This window comes from Melospiza georgiana, chromosome 6, assembly GCF_028018845.1.
Source record: "Melospiza georgiana isolate bMelGeo1 chromosome 6, bMelGeo1.pri, whole genome shotgun sequence".
NCBI lineage: Eukaryota > Metazoa > Chordata > Aves > Passeriformes > Passerellidae > Melospiza > Melospiza georgiana.
The window spans coordinates 52383563-52406331 of NC_080435.1; the positions used below are offsets into that span (position 1 = coordinate 52383563).

The following is a 22769-nucleotide window of genomic DNA, read 5'->3' on the forward strand; positions in this document are numbered from 1 at the left end:
CTTTTTAAAGCAGAATTTATTTTTAGCATGTGTCATATAGCTGCATCTTCAAGGTCATAATACCAGTGAATGTACCAAGGATTGCTAACACTTGATCTTTGGATGAAGCCTCATAGAAAGAATTTAATTGATGCCTTTGCTATATATTTATTCTATAAAAACAACTGTTAGTTATAAATTCCCTTTAAATCACAGGAGGAAGAAACATTAGAAAACCCCTTGTTCATCAAAGAACTTGCTTCATTACTATGGAACTAATGACTTACCGTCCTTTATCATACATATCATGTTTCATTGCAGTAATTATGTATCTTCAAAGAAAAAGCATTTAGTGGCTGCTGTGGACTTGTGTTGGGTTTGTCTTGCAGCTCCTGTGTGCTGGGTGACAGGCTGGTTAGATTGTTAAGGCTGGTCTTTACCTTCACTGTGATTATGGAGGCTTTATTTTATATTCTTTTTAATAAAACTGCTGTTTTTCTTCTAGGACGTACCTGAAAATGTTATAAAAACTTCTGCCTTTCTCAGATGTTTCTGTTGGTTGGTGGATCAACGCTGGGCATGATAGTCGAGACTTCATGTGCCTGTGTGTTGTGCCCTGTGCCAGCTGTGTAACACCTTGCTTCCTGAAGTCAGAACTAGGAATCTGTCCTTTTCTCTGGTCTCCTCGCCTCTTTCCAAATGATAATGTACTCTTTAAAAATTTTTTTCTCATTCTGAACATTGTGACTAGTGCTCAGAATTTTGTATTTTTATCCGCTAAGGGATAACGCAGCTGGTTTTCTGTGGAAAGGATAGCAGTTAGGGGTGCAGGTGGTTAGGGCTGACATAGTCATATAAGCATGTTAAAGCTAGCACTATGCTAACAATGCAGAAGAAATTAAAATTAATTAGGTAGTTCAATCTTACTCTGCTTGCTGGTACTGAAATGGTGCTAGTTAAAATGTCCTCATTGCTAGCAAAACACGTAGCTGCTTGACATAATTAATAGTTTATTTCCATAATCAAATAACTAGTTTTCATGTTTAATACTGGGTTATGTCACTGACATCAGAGGGTTTAAGATTGCATCTATATTTTCCAGATAAGAGGATCTTTAATATTTTGGTTTTTTTGGTTTTTCTCTTTGTTTTTATTTGTGTTTTGTTTTTTTTTTTTTTTTTTCTCCCTCCAGTTATTAACATTCTCAATAGCCTTGGAAATAATAAATGGTTTATTTTTTAGTTGAAAGGATGAAGTTGTAAAGAAAATTAAACTTGCCCAGGCTGCCTGATAAATGCAAGATTCATTATAGCTCAGGTTTTCAGATAGCTGTTCTAAATCACTGTGTACTGCCTCAGATATTACTCCAAATCAGGGTGGGCAGTAAGACTCCAAAAACTACTTCTAAAATAAGAAAATCACCCGATTAACATTGGGGATGGACAGAAATTACTTGTAAATTTGGATTAGTGATTTCTTCCCAAAAGAAATTACAACTGTACAAAGTACAACTGTCTACCATTATTTTTACTTTTAGACCTGCTGCAGTGGTGGGTTGCTCTGTGCCATTGCACAGATACCCTGTCAGTGTCCAGCTCTGCTGTGCTGATGAACAGCCACCACTCATCTGATGGTTGGCTCACCAGAACTTGTCCATTGCTGCTGTCCCTGCTGTGCCAGGTGCTCCAAGTGGATGATGTGCAAGAATGAGACAGGTTTTTAATTTTTAATTGCTCCTTTTTTGTTTGTTTTGTTTGTACTTTGTTTTATTGACTCTGTGAAGAAGGTGGTGTCTGATGGTATCTGATTTTATATAGGTACATAGATCAATATAAAGCTGTAAAGCACATGAGTAGCCTTAGCTGACTGGCAGTTTTATATTAAAAAGTAGGATAGTATTGAGGTACAGTACAAACAGCTGTGATTTGAATTTTAATAGTCACTGTTTAACTGAAGCTTAAGAAAAAAAATCCATAAAACTAAATGGAGTTTGTCTGTGTTGGTTTTCTCTCTCCTGTTTTCAGAATTAAGTCCCAGGCCAGCAGGAGTTGACACACAGTGTTTGAGAAGCTGGGAGTGCAGTTGCTAAGACTTGTGTTGTGAGCATAACAGTGCTTCTTACACCACAGTGGGTACTCCAAATCTGTGGGATGCAAGTGTCTGTGGGATATGCTTGTGAAAGTAGCCAGTCCTTCCTTACCTGTAGGAACTGAGGATTCTTGAGGCAATTTATCTGCAAAGTGCTGTGAGTTTGAAATTGAGGTGTCTAGCACTTCTGAGGAATCCCTGCTTTTAATAGAGCATAAATGTTTGTGACTTGAAGAAGTGATTGATGCTAATGAATATGATTCATAGAGATGAAGGGGAAACCAGATTATTTAATAAATGGCTATAGTAATTTAGCTAATTATCTCCTGGAGAGCTGCAGTACATTTGAAGTTCTCCTTTGCTTGCTGGCAAGATCTTGATTGCTGAAGTGTTTTCTGGGCACAAGTACTGTCTGCAGGAACCACTAGTGGGTTTGTGCTTTTGGGTGTTGTGAGCGCCATGTGTTATTCTTAACACACTACTACACACACTACACTGCGTTCTGAAGCTGATGAGAAGCTGCCACATTTATGCCATGTTCTTCTTCCACATAGGGGCAGCAGTAGGGAATTTAGTGGTTTAAAAGTAATTCTTATTAGCTACCTGTCATTAAATGTATGTTTCTCTTTAATTACTTGAATATGTGCATCAAACTGCCCTGCTTGAACCATGTCATCCCAAACACACCCACTGCTGTGTGTGGAGTAGCTGTTATATCTGAAGTAAATTTTTGTGGATACATAATGTTCAGCAGAGGTGGGGATTTAAGTGTCTTCGCTATACTTAGCTTTGTCTTATGCTAAAATAATTCTGATTTTTCATATTTTAGAACAAACTATAGCTTGAATCACTAGCTGATGTGTAAGGAAATTGTAACTTTACACTTCTGCATTTTCCAGGAACTTGCCATTTGAGGAACATCCACAGGGTTAGCCATAGTACAGTGATTAGTCACAAAACACTTAAAGGTTAACTGCAAACTACATGGGAAGTCTTCACTTTGTTTTGGTGTGTGTGGGAAGTTGCTCTCTTGCACTGTCTGCCCAGCATGAATGTACAATTGCTATTTTTTAGCTATTTTGTAGTCACTCTCATAACTTTTAGCTGTCTGAGAATGTGATCTATATGAGCAAATTCCTTAGAGTCAATGGTTTATGGAAAGCTTGTGATTAGCTTCAGGTGTAATTGTCCCAGAACCTTTCTGCACAATAAAGAACATGCTATGTTAAAGGAGGAGGATTGATGGCATGGCAGACACTTTGCTCTTGAGAAGGATAGAGTCCTTGATAACCGATGATTTTAAATATCTGAATGTATACACTTATTACAAATAACTTTTTTTTGGTGAGCATTGTAATGTAAAGGTTGCCTGTCTTCAGAGTAAAAAATAGTGGTTCTCTTTTAATTTTCCTGTTTTCTCTCTTTTCTCTCCTTGTCAGCTTGCTGTGTTACTCAGCATTTGGTAAGCCCATCTCTCTTGTAAATAGTGGGAACTAGCTAAAGAAGATTGATTGATACAGATGACTAAAATGTCAAACAAAGCCTCTGTTGGTATGAATCTTGCTGTTTGGTCTGACTTTGCTCAACTATTTGATATTTTTTTCTGAGAATTTCTGATTTTTCATTTGGGTTACCTAATACATAGGTATTACCTGTTAATTTCTAGGCTTTGGTACAAATCTCTGCAATTATTCACAGGATACTTAATTTGGATTTTAGAATGGTTTGAGAAAATAGCATACAATAATCTATGTGTTATGGTGCATATGGTCTAATACCATCATGCCAGCTCTGTAGAACAGATGAATTCAATTGAAAAACATTATTTAAGCTGTTGCTTTCCTCTTAATTTGCTGCAAATACAGTGATGAGCATCAGAAACATTTTTATTCCCCCGAACTGTCTGAAGACATTATTTTGTCATGCTTACAAATATAATAGGAGAAAATACCAATGGCATAGTTTTGCTTTTTAATTATTCCTTCTATTCCTTGGTTGTTTTGTTATAGAAAGCAGTAACCCACTGCTCTGGGGGATTTAAAGTGTCCTGATTTAAACTGTCCAGTAGCTTTGAGGATGAGCACTGGAGCAGTTGGCCTTCAAATAATGCCAGTTTGGCAACCTGGCTTGCCTTAGGGCTAACCTGTTGCACTTGGTGGTAGTAATGTTGGTGTAGCAGTGTTTAGTGTAGTCTAACCTCTCACTGCCTATTTTATTTTGCTGACCACTTTATATAGAAACAGGATAATTCCTCATGAAACTTGCCAAAATGACTGTAAGAAAGTGTTTCAACAGCATTCCAGTGTTCTTGCACAGAATAAAGAAAGGGAAAGGAAGAGCTGTAGTAAGTTTTATTCTTCTGTATTTCTTCTTTTGGATAATCCTGAGTTGGTTACTTTTCTCTGAAAGCACTTGGAAGAGAACTACAGTTATGATTTTATTGTTTAGTTAGATTGAAGGTCACTTTTATCTGAAGTCATGTCTGTAGTAGGAGTGTAGAAACATGTTCATAATTCTTGCTGTTGCTCATCTCCAGAGACTGCAGAACATTTTCTTTCTTCTTGTTTTCTCAGTCTATTTATAGTTTAAGGAAACAGATCTTGGGGAAGGTGGGTAACATGTAGATCTCTTGAGGAGGTTCTTTGCAAGCCTGGAATTGGTTGTATGAGATGTATGCCATGTTTGGGCTCAGGTGTTCTCCCTTCACTGCTGAGAATGGACCAACACTTTCCTGGAGGATGACACCCCCTGGGTGAGGCCCAGCTGGCTGCTGGTGTGAGCAGGGTGCTGGCTGGGGCCAATGACCTGTGGCACAGAGTGCCTCATCCCCTCTGCTCTCCTGGCAGTGGGCATTGCCTGGGCTTGCAATGGACTTTAAAGCAGAATAGTAAATCTACACTGAATGCAGCCAGGCAGCAGCAGGAACTGGCTTTTAGACAAGGTCAGGAGTTTCTTGGCACTATGCACCTTAGGAATATTTGATTTTTCTTTTTTTAGAAAGATTTTGCCTTATTTTTCTCTTCAAACATAATCCCTGATAAGAGTTTGATCAAGAAAAAGTTTTCTGGCATTGAAAAAAACTGCTATTCAAACTGGGCTGAGAGATCCAGACCAGTAGGACATCCTTAGAGTACATAATAATTCGCACTGTTGTTTTGACTGATTAAAAATCCTCTTTGTCAAATAATTGGAGAGTGATAGAGTAAATTTAACCTTTTGTACTTTAAAATGCTGTCTAAATGTTTCTTCTCCATCTTGGAGCCCATTATTCATTAATCTCTTTTCTAATGGAAAGGAGCTGTCTTTACTCTTAAAGGAACAAAGGAGAAAACACCAAGTCATGACTCTTCTGACACTCTGTTCTTGGGGTCATTTTTTTGCTATTTTCAGAGTTTATATCTCCAAGAAGGTCTTGATCAAGATCAGAGTTGATGATCAAAGACTCCTTCTCCCTCTGAAGAGTAACAGCTTAAACTTTTTTCCCAAGAGAATGAAGTCAGTAGCTTTTCTGATTTTCACATTTTTACATTATACATTGTATTTCATCCCTGAATTTGGTTGCATTTTTCTTTTTATAGAGAAATGGATCTAGCTATAAAGAAGATGGAAGAAAGTATGCAACCTATCATGAATAGTATCCTCAGTATGTGCATCTTACTTGATGATGAAGATTTTCAGTCAAGTATGGCTCACATCAGTCTTGTGACCTTGAGTTCAGTTAGGGAAACACAGAAATTTGTGGTTTTGTTTCCATCTGATGGTGTGAGGAATTAATTTTTAGTGGTCCCTTTTGAGAAAACAATCAGAATTAGTGGGTTTTTTTCCTCAGTGTTTGCCTGAAGGAGAGTTTCTTCTCAAAAGCCATGTACTGGTATTTGAATACATATCCCAATCTTAGCAGGTAAGCAAAGGTATGCAATTTTCCTGAGCAACAAAATACTTGATTACAGGTCTAATGATAGTTTAAGAGGTGTTTTCAGATGCGCTGAAATCAAGGACTTGAAGCAGATGAACTTAATTATCTTTGTGAATATTCACAATCACATTATGTGCTTTAAATGTCACATTTGGAAATAGTGCCTCATTGCTAGTTAATTAACAATAATTACTCAGGGTAGTACTTATGTTTCTGGAATCTCTTACCTACTGTGAAAAATGTATTTTGCTTCTAAAGGTTTCTCAGTATAAGATCCAGATTTTATTTAAATCATTCTGAAATTGTTGCAGTTGCTTAGGCCCTCTATGCTCTTTATGTGTACCACTGCAGCACAGATAATCAGTTATTTCATTCCATTTGGTTTTTAACACCTGAACTGTAAAGTGTGTAATATTTTTTTTTTTAGAAAAAGGAATCAGTTGATTTTTTTTTTCTCTAGGCAGCATAAGAAAAGAGAAGAAGTAGCAAATTAGGCTGGCGGGCTAGATCCATCATGAGGTGTTACAAAGGTGTGTTGACATCTTCAGCTAAAGAAATATGGCTTATGATAATACCAGAAGGGTTTCTTTCAGTCACAGCACTTATGCTCTGTATGCTTTTCTTTCTCTAAGGATGTTTTTTCTTGGCAGAGAGCATTCCACAGCCCAAGAAAGCTTACACTGCAACCAAAAAAACCCCCTCATAGATCCTAGAAAATCCTCCCTATATTCTAGTTTCCAGGTTCCCTCTTCCATCTTTCTTCTCTGCCTTTCAGGTAGAAACTTAATAGAAATATGCAAGGATTTTCTTCAATGTTTTTCCATTAAAATAAATCTTTCTTCAATAGTGAATCATTCTTTTGACTTGCTTGCAGCAGTGCACTTCATGTGTGCTTATGTGTATATGTGCATGTATATTGAAAATAAATATATTTAGATATATATAAAAGAGCCTTACATTAGCAGAAGACCTCTATTGTCAACTACTTTTACTTCCAAACTGCATATTCTCTTTGCCTGAATATTTCATGAACCTGTGTGAATAGAGATTCCATTGAAATCCTGGTAATAACCTGTAGCTTACATTTCAGAATAGTATTTTTCTATACAGTACGTTAAATACTTTCAAGTTTTTAATTTGGGACAGCACTTAAAACATGCTAAGCAGATGTTTTGATCTCTCAGACATCAATTTCAAACTAGTTTGGAGAACAGGAAGAAAGGTTACTAAATTTTAGAAACAGTCATGAAGATTAATTAAACTAATTATCTTTGCTTTGTGCGGTGGGAGGGGAGATAGCTGCAGGTACAGGAAGGCATAACTAAGGGCAATGATGAATATTTTTTCAAGTAGTAAAAGTATTTTAGCGATGGCAGCACAAAGAGAGGAGACAGTGAGTAATAGGAAGCTAAAATAATAAAGTGAATCTGATTGTGGAAGGGTCTTCAACATGTTATGTGAAAATAGTGTTGGAATTGATAAGGACTTCATTGGGGAAACTTCCCAATGATAATTTTTCATCTGTAGAGTGACTTGGATGAAAAAAACTTTTCACAACCACCAGGTGTTGATTTTAAGTATTTAGGTAATGTCATAGACACATTCTAACTAAATGGTCTGGTAACGATGTCAAAAAGCTTTCCCATGTGTCTGCTATGCCAAATGGGTTGGAACAAAACATTTTTGGCTTACTTTTTTCTACTGCCTTTATACATGAAAGGCTCTTATTTTCTTTGGGAAATCTGCTCTTGAGTATCTTAGTACAGAGTCTGAATTATCAAAAAAGTTGATATTCAGCTGCTGACATTTCTTGTTTATTTTAGAAATCGTTCCCATTTATGTGCTTAAATAGATTTAAATACTCTTGAAAAGTTGGCCAGAACTGTCACTACTCTCTTTAAATTTTTGCTAGGAGATAGTAGCCTACAGTGCTACCAGAATTTTCAAGTAGGCCACACCCCAAATATTTGAATTAACTTCGAATTTTGAAATTCTTTGTTCTGTAAGTCTGCAGTGACAGTGAAGTAAATGCAGTGAAATATTTCTAGGTGAACTAACATTCCTGTAGGTGTGTTGTAGTGTAAATTAGGGCAACCCCTGGGGGAGAAAGTGGGGAAGAAAGTGATGCATCCACTGGTGCCTCAGACTGATATCCACTGATATCAGAAGGCTAATTAATTACTTTATTATAGTATATTATTCTATACTATATTACATTACATCTAGATTGAATCTGCACAAGCACCCAACTCAACTCAACTGCCCAGAATCTCATGACTGCTGACTGACAGAATGCACACACACTTGGCCCTGATAGGCCCGGGAAACAAAACACCATCACTTTGGGTAAGCAATCTCCATATTGCATTCTACTTTGGCAGACAGGAGCAGCAAATGAGATAAGAATTGTTTTGATCATTCTTTTCTCTGCTTCTCTCAGGTTCAGAGGATGTGAATCCCACAGTGTTGTACTGGTGCTGCAGTGGGAAATGCTGAACCCGAGGCTGCATGGTTGAAATGTTTGTGTTGCACTGGTGCCAAGGAGCTGAGCTCTCTGGGACCTGTGCTGGACCTTTGGGGTTATGTGCATGTTCAGGGCTCTGCTGCCCAGAGCAATTGGGTGTCAGAGCTGCTCACTGGCTGGTGAGATGCTCTGCTGGATACACAGCTGTTTGCCTGGGCTGAGTTTAACTGGGATTTCTTATGGTACCACTGCACTTGTGTACTGATCAAGTAGTTTGCACTATGGGAATGTGACCAGAGGCTGCCCCTGCAGATAGAATGCCACAGTTCTGCATTATTGCTTGCTAAATGAAGTGTGTTCATCAGGCTTTAGAGCAAAACACGGGAGGGCAGTGCTGGGTATTTTAAAACAATTAAATATTACATTTACTTCTCTAGTTAAAAATAACTTAATTGGGTCCTGTGTAAATGCCAGGCAATGTTTGCAAGTGTCAGTATGTTCATATCTGCTCCTTGATAATTCTGTCATTAATTCATAGTTTCAAGTCAACATCCACGGAGGAGAAAGTTAGTTTTTAATCTGCTCCTAGGGTTTTAGCTATTATTTTCATTTCCAGTTGCAAAGGCATGCTCTCACACCAGCTGTAAAATGAAAGTTAGTGATACAATCGCCACAATATGACAAAATCACAATAAATATGCAAGCTTGTTACCTTATTTCTAAACTATTGCTGGAGAGCATAGTAGATACTTTTTAACATGTAAAGTTCTGAGTATTTATAGATGCTTCCACCCACACTTGTGTAGCAGTGCTTCTCATTTGAGCTGTACTCCTAGTTAAATTTAAAAAGTCAGTTATGTCTGGAAACTAGCTTTGAAACATTTGGACTACAGTAATAATCTCTCTTTGAGGTACAGCTTCTTGTGTCTTAAATTGCTGTAGTTTTTCTTCAGTTTATGATATCTGGGTAAAACAAGTACAAAATTTTTATATGTTTATTTGCTTTAAGAAAAAAAACCCTGTATTTTTAGAATGAATATTATGTCTGTGTTAATGTTTATGAATTTATTATTGAAATAAACAACCCCCGACCTATTAATAAAGAAAAACCTGTTTACCAAAGTCTTGTGCAGAATGTCAAAAAAGTAAGTAGTTGTTCTTTTAAGGTTATTTTTTGAATCTTAAAATTTGGTGTAAACTGTTGTGCTTTGTATCGATGAAAAACATAATCAAAGATCTCTCATTCAGCTTCAGGGGGGCTGTATCACTGTGCTACATTGTAGGAATGTAAGTGAGCATTGAAAACCCTCTGCTGACTAGAGGTACATTAGATTTGCAAATTACCTACCAATGCCCTTTGGGACAAAGCTCTTCATGAAATCATTGTCAATAACTTTCTGTTGGGTTGACATATGGAATGGGTTGTTCTTCAAGATTTCACAGGAGAGAGATTAAATGTTATAAAGTACAAAGTACAGAAACTCCGTAGGGCAATCTAAATGATGTTATAGGAACTGAGCTATATTACAAAGAATATTAAACATCTTTGCAATCTTCTGCTATTTGTCACAGGAATGGCAGGCCCCTTTTTGTCTAGTGGTTTGCATGGATATGCAAAGGAGGAATAACAAAAGCTGGTCAGTTTTGTTTTATGTAAAGCTGTTAATGCGTAGATACTTGAGTTTCCTAAAAGAAAGAAAAATCTGAGTATTCTAATGATGCATGTTGATGCTGTGTAAATTGCTTGGTGAAGAGGAGTTGCTGTATTGACTTCATTTGAAAAAGGAATGTACTTGAAAATAGCATGACACAGCCAATGTTGTTTATCTGTGCTAAAATTAGTGTGAATTAGTCAAGTTTCAGTGTACCTGAGACAGCTGGAGTAATGCTGGTGGGGGAAACAAACCCAAGCCATCCCCCTCTTCAGCATAGAGACATATGGATATGAAGGGTGGGAATGGGTGGGAAATGCTGGAGATCAGTGTAGAAGTAAAATATATTTATTATGAGCAACATAACATGTGGGGAAGCTGGAAGGGAAGGGAAGCTCCTGTTGGTACAGTAAGCATGACATGGTGACAGCCCTGCACTGTGCCTGGCCCCACACCAGGGCCAAGGCTGAGTTACGGTGACGGCTGTGCTGAGTGAACAAAACTGAACTGTGCTGTATGCTTGAAGGGAAACTGCAGAAACAACAAAAATTAAAATGGGCAAGTTGTTTTAGAACATTTCTAGATAGCTGTGTCAGAGCAGAATTTTTTCTATTACATTTAAAAGTCAGGAATTTGCTGAGGATTAATGTGTGTGCTGCTGCACACTAGATGGCCATCCCCATCTGTGGGGCAAACTGTTTTGTTTGAGTCAGCAGATCTTATGGGAGACACTGAATATCCTGGGGGTCAAATGTGTAACTTTGAGAAATCCTGATGTGTTTGAGGTATCTGCTTCTTACACCCCTCATGAGTGGCCAGGAAATGCAAATATCCTTAATATAATCAATCACTTGAATCTCACCATGTTACTCATTCTTTGATGCTCCTCAGTTTTCAAGGCTTAACAGTATTTTTCACAGACTTCATACTAGATAAAATCTACCTTCACATATCCAGTGGAGATCCACCTGAGCAGGATTTCCTGCTGCAGAGATTTGGACGTTGTTGAGATATCCCAGGGAGGAATTGTCATTGAGGATTATGGGAGACAGCCTTGTGTTAGGAGCTGTCTGGAGGCTCTTTGATTTCCATAGGAAGCAGCACTTCCCATTCCCATGCAGCAATTGGATGTGTGTGTTGAAGGCAGAACATTCACAGCACAAGGAACAGTTTGTTCCAGGGGAAGCAGGAGACCAAACCTTGCACTGAGAGACCTTTGTCACTTGGACCATAAACTTGTCTGTTTTTCCCATTATTTTCCCCAGTGCTTAGAGACACATAAGCATCATAATAACTCAGTAATGGCACAAACAATTGTAGTAAAGCAGAATGTTTTCCTGGAGAAAAAAAATGGAAAAATTCTCAGTCTCGGTGACTCTAGTGTTACTAGAACAAGTGGAGGTCCCTATATTGTACATCATCCCACTAAATAACATCTTATACAGAAAAATCTTGAGAGGACCTCTGCCAAAGTTTATCCCTGCAGCCCTCAGGCTAGGTGTATTCTTCAAAGCAATTTAAAAATATTCAGTTTAATAAAAAAAAAAATCCAAATAAATTACCTATTTTTTGGTGCTCTCTTGTTGTTCTGGTTAACCCGATTTCGGTACAAAGTCATCTCTGCTACACAACTAAAATTTAGCATTATCCTCAGTGTCACTTAAATAATCAAACTACTTGTTGTATTTATCAAAATGTATTCTGCTCTGGGTAAGGAAAATAAATACCTGCTCTTACTTCAAGGTCTTTACTGCAAGAACTTAATCAAACAGTGAGTTTGCAGCCTTCTTTTCTTTCCACCCCTGTTTCTGAACTGCAGGATGAGGCTATATCTGTGGAAACAAATCAACATGTTAAAGCTGTACAGCTGCCAGAGGGGGGCTTTGATGTTTCTTTCTCTGAAGGTAAAGACGACTCCAGTTTATTTGTAATTGTGTGATATAGATTCAGTAAAATCCTACCACAAGCTGTTGTGGGCTGCTCTGTATTATTGATTCATTGGGACATTAAAATTTGTAGCCAAAGTCACATGTAACATAACATGGGTCCTACACCTTAATAGATGTTCAGATTTTTGCAGTTCTCAGTGTGTCTAAATTGGTGTAGTTTTCAGAGGTTGCATCTTCCAGGCCTTTTAGAAGGATGAGCAAGTGTTGTGTGTAATGTGACTGATTCATTCATCTCCACTTGAGGTCTTGGTGCTGCAGAGTTTGTGCTGAAGCCAGGAGTGAAGGGAGGTGCCAGTACAGAGGATGTTGAACTGACACCTCTGTCCAAGGGTGTTTGCTGCCAGCTCTGCTGCTGTCCCACAAGTCTTGCTGGCTTTTAAAGGACTCTTAGGCAGCAGGGTTCTACTTAGAGTGCTGTCATATCAATGAAATGCAAAGTGTTTCTCCAAATCTTAGAATAGGGGAAGGAATGCTGCTCTTAACACCTACTGCATCTCCATTCCTTTGGAGTCTTTCCTTTTTAAGAACAAAGGAGAAGTGGGGAAATTAGCTGTCTGCCAGAATAAAAATCAAAAGAATGATCAGTGTGTTTAGAGATCTTGATGTCATTTAATGAAGACTTTCTTCTGTGAATGTCTGCAGTTTTCTGTGTCTTTTAAAATGATACATGTGGTCTAAAACATTCCAACAAACAAATCTGTGCTTTGCAGAAGGAATCAATGTGTTTTGAAAGTCTAACAGTGTAATTTATTTCCCTGAAGTTTTTAAAGGAAAATAAAATGGTTTCAGGAGAATTTTCTTACTAATGATATTTTGGTTCCAAGGAGGGAAGCTAGAACTATGAAGATTTCACTTGCCAATGTAGAAAAAAACCCCATAAAAGTAATGAAAATAGGCATGTCAGTTTACTTGCATCTTAATACTGTCAAGAAATATAACTAATAAAAAATGCTAGCAACTGTATTATGGCTGTGTTTGAACAGTTTTATACTATATTCTGACTGACATTTTAATTAAAACTCTAATACTTATTACCAGGAACTAGCTTGCTTTTTCACATTCCTCTGTGTCTTTGCCAGCTTGATTATAGTTGACAAAATTGGAAAAGTTTGATAGTTCTTAGGTTCTTCAGCATTTGGTTTTTAGACATAGTTCTTAGGTCTCCTCAGGTTTACATTCTCCTGCTGGAGTGCCAGTAATTCCTGTAGAGAAACTCAGATGATATCTAAGGAACTCTGAGCTGTGTTACTTCTTCTCTTCAGTTGCCCACTTTCCTGGAAGTATTTTTAGTGGTAAGATCATCTTACTGATCTTGTTTCAATATTTTTTCATTTCAGTGGGGGTGAACCTGTGCTGCTGGTACTGTTCATTAAACAAGTAAGATATATAGCTCCTGCTGATTTTAATTGGTTTAAAGTGGTTTTGTTGTTTTGTGTTCTTGTCACAATACAAACGTGCCTTGTATTACATTGTGATACTAAAAATATATGCGTATTTGAAACTTGTAACCCTCACCTCTGTTTTAGAAAAACAAACTTCTCTGCCAAACACACTGCACTGCAGTAAACCTTATGCCCCTAAAACTCAAAGCTTGGTACCAAATCTTAACTAGATGTTCACTGGAAATGCTACAACACAATGAAATGGCCGTGATTGTGATATGAAAGACATTAAAAAAAAAAACAAACAAAACCAACCAACAAACAAAAAAGCCCCACCCAAAACCCTGTCAAACATGGTTTTATTTTCAAGATTTCACCCTGAACTTGTTCATACTTCAACAGTATTTCAGTTCTTATCATAGAAATATTAATTTTAGATAAACATTCTTTATAAACAAACTCATTCTAATCTCTAGCTTCAGTTTATAAGAGCAGCAGGGCTTACTTCTGAATAATTATATAATATTCTAGCACTTATTTACTTCAATCAAGTGTTTGAATATGTTAGTACTATTTTGTTAGTCTGTGTTACTGCATCCATGCATGTTTAGCAGCATTTCATCCTACCCCAGCTGTGTGTAGGGGCTCTGCAACCCCTGCCTGTGCTGGCCTCCCTCTGAGAGGGGGTTAAATGCTGGAGGACTGAGCTTGTTTGTCCAGAAACTGCAGATAATTAACAGGGAAAGGATACTGAAACCACTGAATGGAAGTAAGGTCTCAGCTGTCCATTTTATCATTCTGTCTGTAATTCCAGCATGAATTGTGGCTGTTGCATTAAGGATGGGTGGATGAAGGGACACACAGACTCCCATGTCTTCAGAAGGCAAAGCTGAGTTTATTAGACCACATCCTTCTTATAGAGTTATAGAAAGCTGGACCTGATTGGTCCTTAATCAATGTCCCTCACACCTTTGGCTAATTAGGAACAACACCCTCTTGTGCACCTCTTCCAAGTAAACAACACCTTCAAAACACCAGCTGCTAAGATTAGAATTGTTTTAATTCTTTCTCTGAACTTTCCCAAAACTTCCCAGAGCAATGCCTGGGGAAGTTTGTCCGACTTTCTTCTCTGACCAGTTGTCAGTATCCACAACAAACGACATCCAAGAAATAGGAATTCACCAGAGTCCAAGTTTTCTTTACTTTTTCTATTTCTGAATCAAATGGTTAAAAAAAGAATTTTCACAGATGAGATTGGTATGTCCTGAGGACACTTGATGTAATGGGAATATATAATTTGCAAATTCTTTAATAGAAATATCTATTAAATATTTATGTCAGTGTTGTTCAGTGTCTTACTGTTACCATTTTTAAAATACAATTTACTTCTTTCAGAAGAGTTCTGTTTGCCACTTTTGACTTGAAAGGTTCCTGTGGAGGCAACATTAATTATTTATACTGGCAAAACTCCAGATAGTTTGTATACTTTAAAATTATTTATGTCTTGATTTTTGCTTGGTTGATTAGATTTTCCTCATGATACAGGTTAACTTTTGAAGTAGGGAATGGTTAGGTCTATTTAAATGAAGTGTGATAGCTCTTGTTAAAGCTTTACCAAGAATATTTCTTTATTGTGTGTAATCAGATGGGCAGCTCTTGCCACAGTGGTGTGGAGTTTTTGTTTCCTTTTTACAGAATTTTATTTTCTTTGTCTTACCCCTCCTTTGCCAACTGAAAATGTCAATGTTTTATCTTCTTCCATTAGTGTTTTCCAGTAGTGGCAGCTCAAAGTGCACTTTTGATTGGGTTTTTATTTTCCGATTAATGGGTAAACCACCCAAACAAAGCTTCACAACTAACAATTATGGAGCCTTCCTTGGGGAGAGGGCTGCTGAGTTTCTGTGGGAGGGAAGATTAAAATAAAATATCAAATAATTAGAAATGTGTTTCATAGGCTTGATTGGCATTAAGCTCATGTAGTGCTTTTACTTAACCTTTGCTGGATTTTGTAGGATTAAAGCTTTTTGACGTGTGCAAATCAGTTTTCACACCACTGAGTAGTTTCTAGTAGTAGTGCCAACTAGTATACCACAAGTATTATAACTGAAAATGTTTCTGTCTGAATAAAGCCCCCTACAAAATTAGAACTATCTTATGTCTAATATGCTGAGTTATTTTTGGGTTTAGTTTGATTTTGTTTCTGGGGTTTTTGTTATTTTGTTTATGGTTTTGTTTGGTTTTGTTTTCCTTTTTTCATTTTTTTTGAGAAAGAGAAGATTTTATAACTCATTACCTTGATTTGATTAATACACTTTTGACATTTTCATGTTAAATTTTTTAAGGGAAAAATAACAAATTTAGGCCTTATACTGGCTGTTTCAGCTAATTGAATTTATTATAGTTTTCTACTTTCCATTCTCCCTGTTTCTACAGTAGTAAGGCTTGTCTAGTAATAAGCTATCCAAATACAAATTCTTATTCTCTTATTCAGATATTAAAGCAATAATAAAGTTGGTACTTCCCTTCAGATTAGTAAGATAATTGATTTTGAGTTACAAGTGCTGCAAGAAGAAAACTAGTGGAAATATGTAAATGTTCAAATGACAGCATTGATATATACTTCTTACACCATGTCTAGATTAGGAAGAGGGATGTCATTTAAAATATGTTCCCTAGAACACTTTAAACATTCCTGAAGCAAGTGTTCAACACATCTGAAAATGTGTTAGCTTTATGTAGCTATACAGAATCCTGCAGAAAAACTCATTTTTTGGGACAGTTGGTTTGAAAATTAAGCTGGTGTGTTCAAAATGTCATCACTCATAGTCCATATAACAATCTGAACATCTATTTACATCCTTCATAACTGTTTGAAAATAAGTTTATTAGCACTTTAAGGTTATACACAAAGTGACCTTAGCTCACAGGGGTTTTTTGAGCTTAATTTCGTTTTCACACGGTTTAACTGCGGGTTTAAACAAACGAGTTCAAGTGATTTCTTCCATGGTTCTTTCAACAAATTTTGCTTTGTACTACAACAGTATTATTTAGCTCAATTTTTTAAGAAGACATGAATTGAAACAAACATAAAATATTCTAAATATTCCTGTAGTTACTTTAGGGATTTATATATATTACATGCAAGATCAGACATTTTTGTAAGTCACCCAATGGCTTGAGAGGCTTAGGCACACCTAACAATTTTATTGTTTGGCTATTTATTGCTTCCCTTCCTGGCACTCTCTTGTCTCAGTTTTATGAACAAAAGAATATACCTACCTCCTTATGTAGCCCCTTATCTTATTGCTGTGTGTTAGAGATAACCAAGGGGGCACTTTCAGCTCTTGCAGTCCTGCCCAAAGCTGCACCTCATCCAACTGGGGAGTCTGAAGTAGTAACAGCAGGAGATACCTTTTTATAGTTTTTCCATGAGACTATTTCTGCCCTCTGGTCCACTGATTTTCAAAGAACCTTTTAAAGTACAGATCAGAGATCAGAGCCTGCTTTGAAAACTAGAAAAGACATTTTATGTAGATAGTTTGGGGCTTCCTTCTCTACTTCATTTGTTAGAAATTGCGTGTTAGCAAATATGGCATATCTTTCAGACCTGAATTCAGTTAAAAAACAAAGTAAAAAATCTGAATCAGTTTTGTCTTCTTGAGATACATCAGAGAGCAGTGCTGTTTAAAAAAAGGGACAGGAGAGGCTTATATCTTTTTAGATTCAAAAGTCTGTGGAGCAGCCTGAGTGCACTGTGGAATGGAACAGAGTCTATTCTAGTCAAAGCATAGTTATTTCTTCATGCATCCTGTAACTCAGTATTATCCCACATCATCCTTGAACAGGGCTGTTTCTTAAATGCCACATTTATATTTATAGTAATTGACAAGTAAGAAATGATTTCTTGCTGTGGTTCACTAGGAGCCATTGACAGAGGAAGTTGGTAACACAACTTGGCTAAATTGAGGGAGGAAGAGTTCTTTTATTAGAACTCTTAGATGTTTTATTAGCTCTTTTATTAGATGTTATATTGAAATGAACATGGATCCATCCATTAAAAAACTTTTTAATTCTGGTGGTACACATCCTCCAGAAATTGATTTATTGCTTAGTATTCTTGACTGGCTCTGCTGTAGTTCCTCTGTGCATGCAAATTCAAAATGCATACAACTTAATTCCTCACTTGCTTCCAGCCTCTAATTTATCACAATTGAATCATTGTTCTCAGGTTCACTGTGCAATTACTGACTGCCTGCTTGAATAGATGCACCTTTCTCTTTCTAAAAGTCAGGCTGCTGGGTTTTCTTTTCTGCAATCTAAGTTGGAGGCAAGTGCATCATGGATAATCATAGCATGGCAATGAAAGAGATGTGCTCAATTCCTAATTTATCACTCTTGGTCTGCATGATGAGTTCTCATATTATTTTGGTTCCTCTGCTTATGTTACTGTGTAGTTTTTTTTTCTGGGAATGAATCCCTGGTTTGTATGATCAGTAAGATAAAAGCCTTTATTTTGTGCCTTATGAGCTGGTTGATTGTGCAGACCCCAGAGCTTTATTCTGTGGCTGCTGTTTACTTGAGTATCAAGTGCTTACCCTCTGCTGCTTCCTGCTGAGACTTACCAAGAGTTTTTATCTCCAACCCAAACTGCTTTATTTTCCAAGGCTGTTTTCCTGCAAGCAGAAAATAGGATCTGGAAACATATCTATAATAAATCTCATCTCCTACATTGTGTAGTTGCTTATGTGCTTTGTGCACTTCCAATCTCAAGGGCAAGGAGGTCTGGTTGTGTTGCCTCAAATACAGGTTACAGTATTTTCATAGCATTTCTGGGCTATACAGGAAAGCAAACAACTTCTGAAGCCTTTATTTCCAAATACTATGGAGAATGTGAAAGAGCAATTGAATTACAATGTGCCTCAGAGAAAGTAAAAGGAAAATTGCTTTTGTAAAGAAATCACTAGTATAATTTTGTCACTTTGCTGTTTGTACCTGCCATTTTGGCCCCATACATTAATCCTAGCAGAAAACTATGTAATCACCATAATTTATATAATGGGAGAGGAAATGAAATGAAAACAATTTGTGGAAAAGAAATGGAAATGCAGTATTATAAATAGTGAAGCCCAGAAGAGTAGGAAATAGTAGTGAAAGATGAACCAGTTTAAATTTAAATAAAATTGGAAAAAATAAAATTAACATTTTCATTATACCTTTATACCAGAAATGAGTATTAGCTGTTTATTTCTTTCAAATACTGTATAATTAATTAGTTAATAATTTTGGATTTAGAGGAGGCAATATGATAATATGTGTTATTTTTCTAATAACAGTTGCATATTTCATTGTTTTTACGATTCTTATAAAGGGAAAGGATGGATTAGTTACTGTTTATAATGTACAACATTATTGCTTGAGTGTGTGGCAAAAAAATAGTATTTTCAGAGTAGCAGGATGAAATGTGTGCTTTTAGCTTTTCAGCTCAGCAAGTAAAATCACAATGGTCATCACAAGATAAAACAGCAATGTCAGGTTTAATGAGAATTTAGTATTTCATCTAGAAATAATACTGAGTTTCTGTGAGAGCTGAGTTTTGAAGTCAAGCTACAACACTTAAAGCACTTGATCTCTTGGTAAAAATAATTTCATATAAATGTGTCTTGCTTTGGCAGATGTATAATAATTTCTAGTCTTAGAATACTTGATACATGTGTTCCAATGCCTGTGAATGAAGATTTATATATATCTCAGTCTCTGTATTTTTCAGTGAACTGTTTCCCATGCCCAAATAATTTATTCTGTACTAAATATGATCTTTTTCCATGTAAATATTGGAGTTTATTCTACAAATGCTACTTGTAAAGGTATTTTTTACCAGGTTAAAGTTTAGCTTTTTTTGGTATTTTAAGTGAAATTTTTAAAATAGTTCTAAGACAATTTATTAAAAAAATACTTTGAAATTCTTGAAACCGTGAAAGATTATGGAGTTGTGGCCCTTATCTTCAGCCTTAGACTGGTTTTGAAAACAAATCCTTTTTTCAGGTTCATGTATAGATGCCACTCAGAAGAATATGTTTGGGATCCTCTTCTGGTAAAGAGATTGTAATTCATGTTCCTTTTTTTTTTGCCAAAGAAGGCAAGATTCACAACATCAGTCACTTGAAACAGGAAGCTTTAATGGCCCTAGAATTTGGAAGAAGTGAAGAAAAAAAGACTAGAAATGCATTTATTTCCACACAAGTTATTTTTGATACACTTGACTCTCTCAGTTGAAATTGGAACCCTGAAATGCCCATCACCCTGGAGAATCTGCTGATCTGACATCTGAGCCTTGGGCAGAGAGGTGCAAACTCAGATGCAGGGGACTCATCCTTTTGCAACCTCTCCTTTTTTCAGTGGTGGTGGCTGCCTGGATGGAGCAGAATTCCTCTCCAGCTTTGGACAGTGGAACTCTCTCTCCCATGAACCACATTGTTTTCACTTTCCCCAGGTTAAACAGTGGAAATACACAGGAATGGGGAATTGCTTAAGGGGCTCCCTAAGGAAATGCAGACATGATGGTGGCTTTGCAGTGATCCTCTGATAGGATCTGAAGCCTTTTCCTTCGTGATGAAATAGAGAAGATTCTCCATTTGTGCATACAACGTGGTTAACATCTCTGTTCCTTGGAGGCACAGCCTGGTGCTTGTAACCCAAGGCAGTTCTGTTACAGCTGAGCATTCACTGCTTGGCTGAGCATCTCACCATGATGCCCAGGGAAAACTGATGGAGCTGGGTAGGAGCAGGGGGAGAAGCACTGCACTGAAGTGGGATCTGACAGGGGAAGATGCTCCCTTAAGTGCTTGTGATAGTGGGGCCCTGGGAAAATGTTAAAGATAGACTCTGAAAATGTTAGACTTTGTGTTTTGTCAGATCAATGCACCTGCGTAAGCAGTATGATAAATTATATAATTGTTAGATGTGATGATTGTTTAGTAATTAAATATAATTATTGTAGAATCATAAGAAGAATCATGAGAAACTATGTTAGAAATTTAAGGGGGAGCCACGAGGGGCCATGCTTGACTGAAATCTTTGTATACAATATAAGTTTAATAATTAACATGAAAGTTTTATCACGATAGAATATAAAAACGTGTTCATCTCAAATGTATGGTCAGAGTCAGATTTGAGTTGAAATACCCCTGACACCTAGAGCTCTTAATGAAAGCACCAACATATAATCGCTTTTGTGATTATGTGTTTCTGAACGCTAACACTTGTTTAACTCTTGGTCAGTTTTCCTCAAAACCTGGTTCTGTAATTAAAAGTTTACATTAATGGGCACTAAACTAAGTGAATTTACTCAGTCGAAACTGCCTTGCCCATGCAACTCTAATTTCAGAAAGCATTGCAACACCACCATTACCTGGGCAAAAAAGAGTTGATGGAAAGTAAAACAGTGGAGAGAAATGTGTTACCTGCTGAATTGTCCCTTGGGTGTCATCAGTGATCTCATCCACAAGAGTGGATCACTTGTTCTAATTCATATAATGGAGGGAAATGTGCAGCTTTAAGGATATGCTATTTCCAATTATGTAGCTTTTTTAAAATGAAGCATAAACTCAAAAGTGCTGTCGGACTTGCTTTACCTTTCTTGTGGAAATTGAGTTTTTGTACTTAATCTCTAAAACATGACAGAAAATATTGGAAGCATGTACCACCTGTTATCCTTTCATCCTGATTCATTCATTAGCTTCCTCATACCAAAAGCCCTCCAAGACATAATTAACCCTTTTTTGATACCGTGAAACTTGAAACAATCATTAAAACTCATTAAAAGAGAGAAACTTACTTTCAAAAGCAGTGTAAGATTAAAATTTCCCTGATTTTTTAGACTTGTGATTAGGGTGGAATACTAAGGGTATGGCCCTCATGGTTTCAGTCTTTACTGGCTAGTCAAGTAATTAATCATAATTGGTTGCTTTGTATTGCAGAACTGTGCTTCGTGATAGAAAATCTTTTGATAAAATAATTTTCTTTAATGGAATGTTGTCTTCTGAGTATGCATTGTGTAATGATACTGTCAGCAAGTCCTTTTTGCCCAGTAAGAAGAAAATATAATTGAAGATAAAAATACATTACCCAAAGTCTTGTTTTTTTCTCTCTTTTCACATTTTAAACTCCAAAGGTATTATATTGTACAACCATAAGATATTTTATAATCCAGTTTTTACTGAAGAGGAACATTTATAAGAAAATAGTTTTGATGTTTAGCCTTCTGTCACAGATCTGATCATACTGGATTTTTATATGATGTTGCTAAACTTCTAATTTTTTCTTAAAACTATGACAAAAATAGAACCATGAAAGGCATATTCTACAAATAATTATATATATACACCATGTTATATATATAATTATATATATAATTTTTTTTCAACTGTATTTGGTAACTGAAGTCAAACTACTTGTATTTTCTAAAATATATTACTGGGAAACAAGTAACAAGTTGTGTCAAGTTACCAACTTGATACAACTTCAGAATGCAAAGCTTTCTTAACTACAGTGATTTGCTGTAGAAAATTATTATTGAAAAAAATACTGTGATTCTTTATAAAGGTGTCCCTATCCTTCTTTTTAAGGTTTGGGATGCTGTAGATACAGGCTGCTGTTTAAAAACCTTCTCCTGTCACTCCTGTGCTGTTCGAGCTGCCCGGTGGTCATCCTGTGGAAGAAGGATCCTCAGTGGGGGCTTTGATTCCATGCTGCATTTAACAGATGTAGAAACAGGTAAAGGCCATGAAGAATGCATTACAGCCATTTCCTTTTGTGTACAGATCCCTTGGGACCTTGCTAGCCTTACTCTTTCTTCTAAAATATAGACAAATCCATAGGTGAAAGTTAGAATTCTTGAAACGTGACCATACTTAAAAAATGTGTTTTGGCAATTAAGAGTTGTTGGAGAAGTTTGAGAAAACCGAAATATCTTACAGTTGACAATCACATCTAATTTATGTTGTCAGATACTACACAGATGAATGGAATGAAATGTGTGTTTTTATGCTCTGTCACTATAATTCATTAAAGTGTTTGAACAGCCTCTTAAGACTGACTTCAGTAACATTTATACATATATTTAGTTTAAACATAGGCTTGTATCTCATTCTCTGTTGGGTTGAAGTTTGTGTTTGAAGTTAATTAGGTGATTTTTTCTTTTTTCTGAATAGGACCTTAATTAGGAGTATAGAAACTTAAATTCTGGTGTGAAACCTTGAGACTGAACTTGTGTTGCTTTGATGCATTTTTGAATTTGATTTGGGATTTGATTGTTGTAACCTTAACAACTAATTTCCTGGA

General features: G+C 36.5%; 1 protein-coding gene across 1 annotated transcript in view; it reads left to right on the forward strand.

Moving 5' to 3' along the window:
- The window catches only part of WDR25 (WD repeat domain 25), a 60448-nt gene that overhangs the window by 11900 nt on the left and 25779 nt on the right, over positions 1-22769 (forward strand). Inside the window, exon 3 of the mRNA XM_058027118.1 lies at positions 22055-22202. Within this exon, the coding sequence (XP_057883101.1) occupies positions 22055-22202 (148 nt within the window). The remainder of the gene's footprint in view (positions 1-22054; positions 22203-22769) is intronic.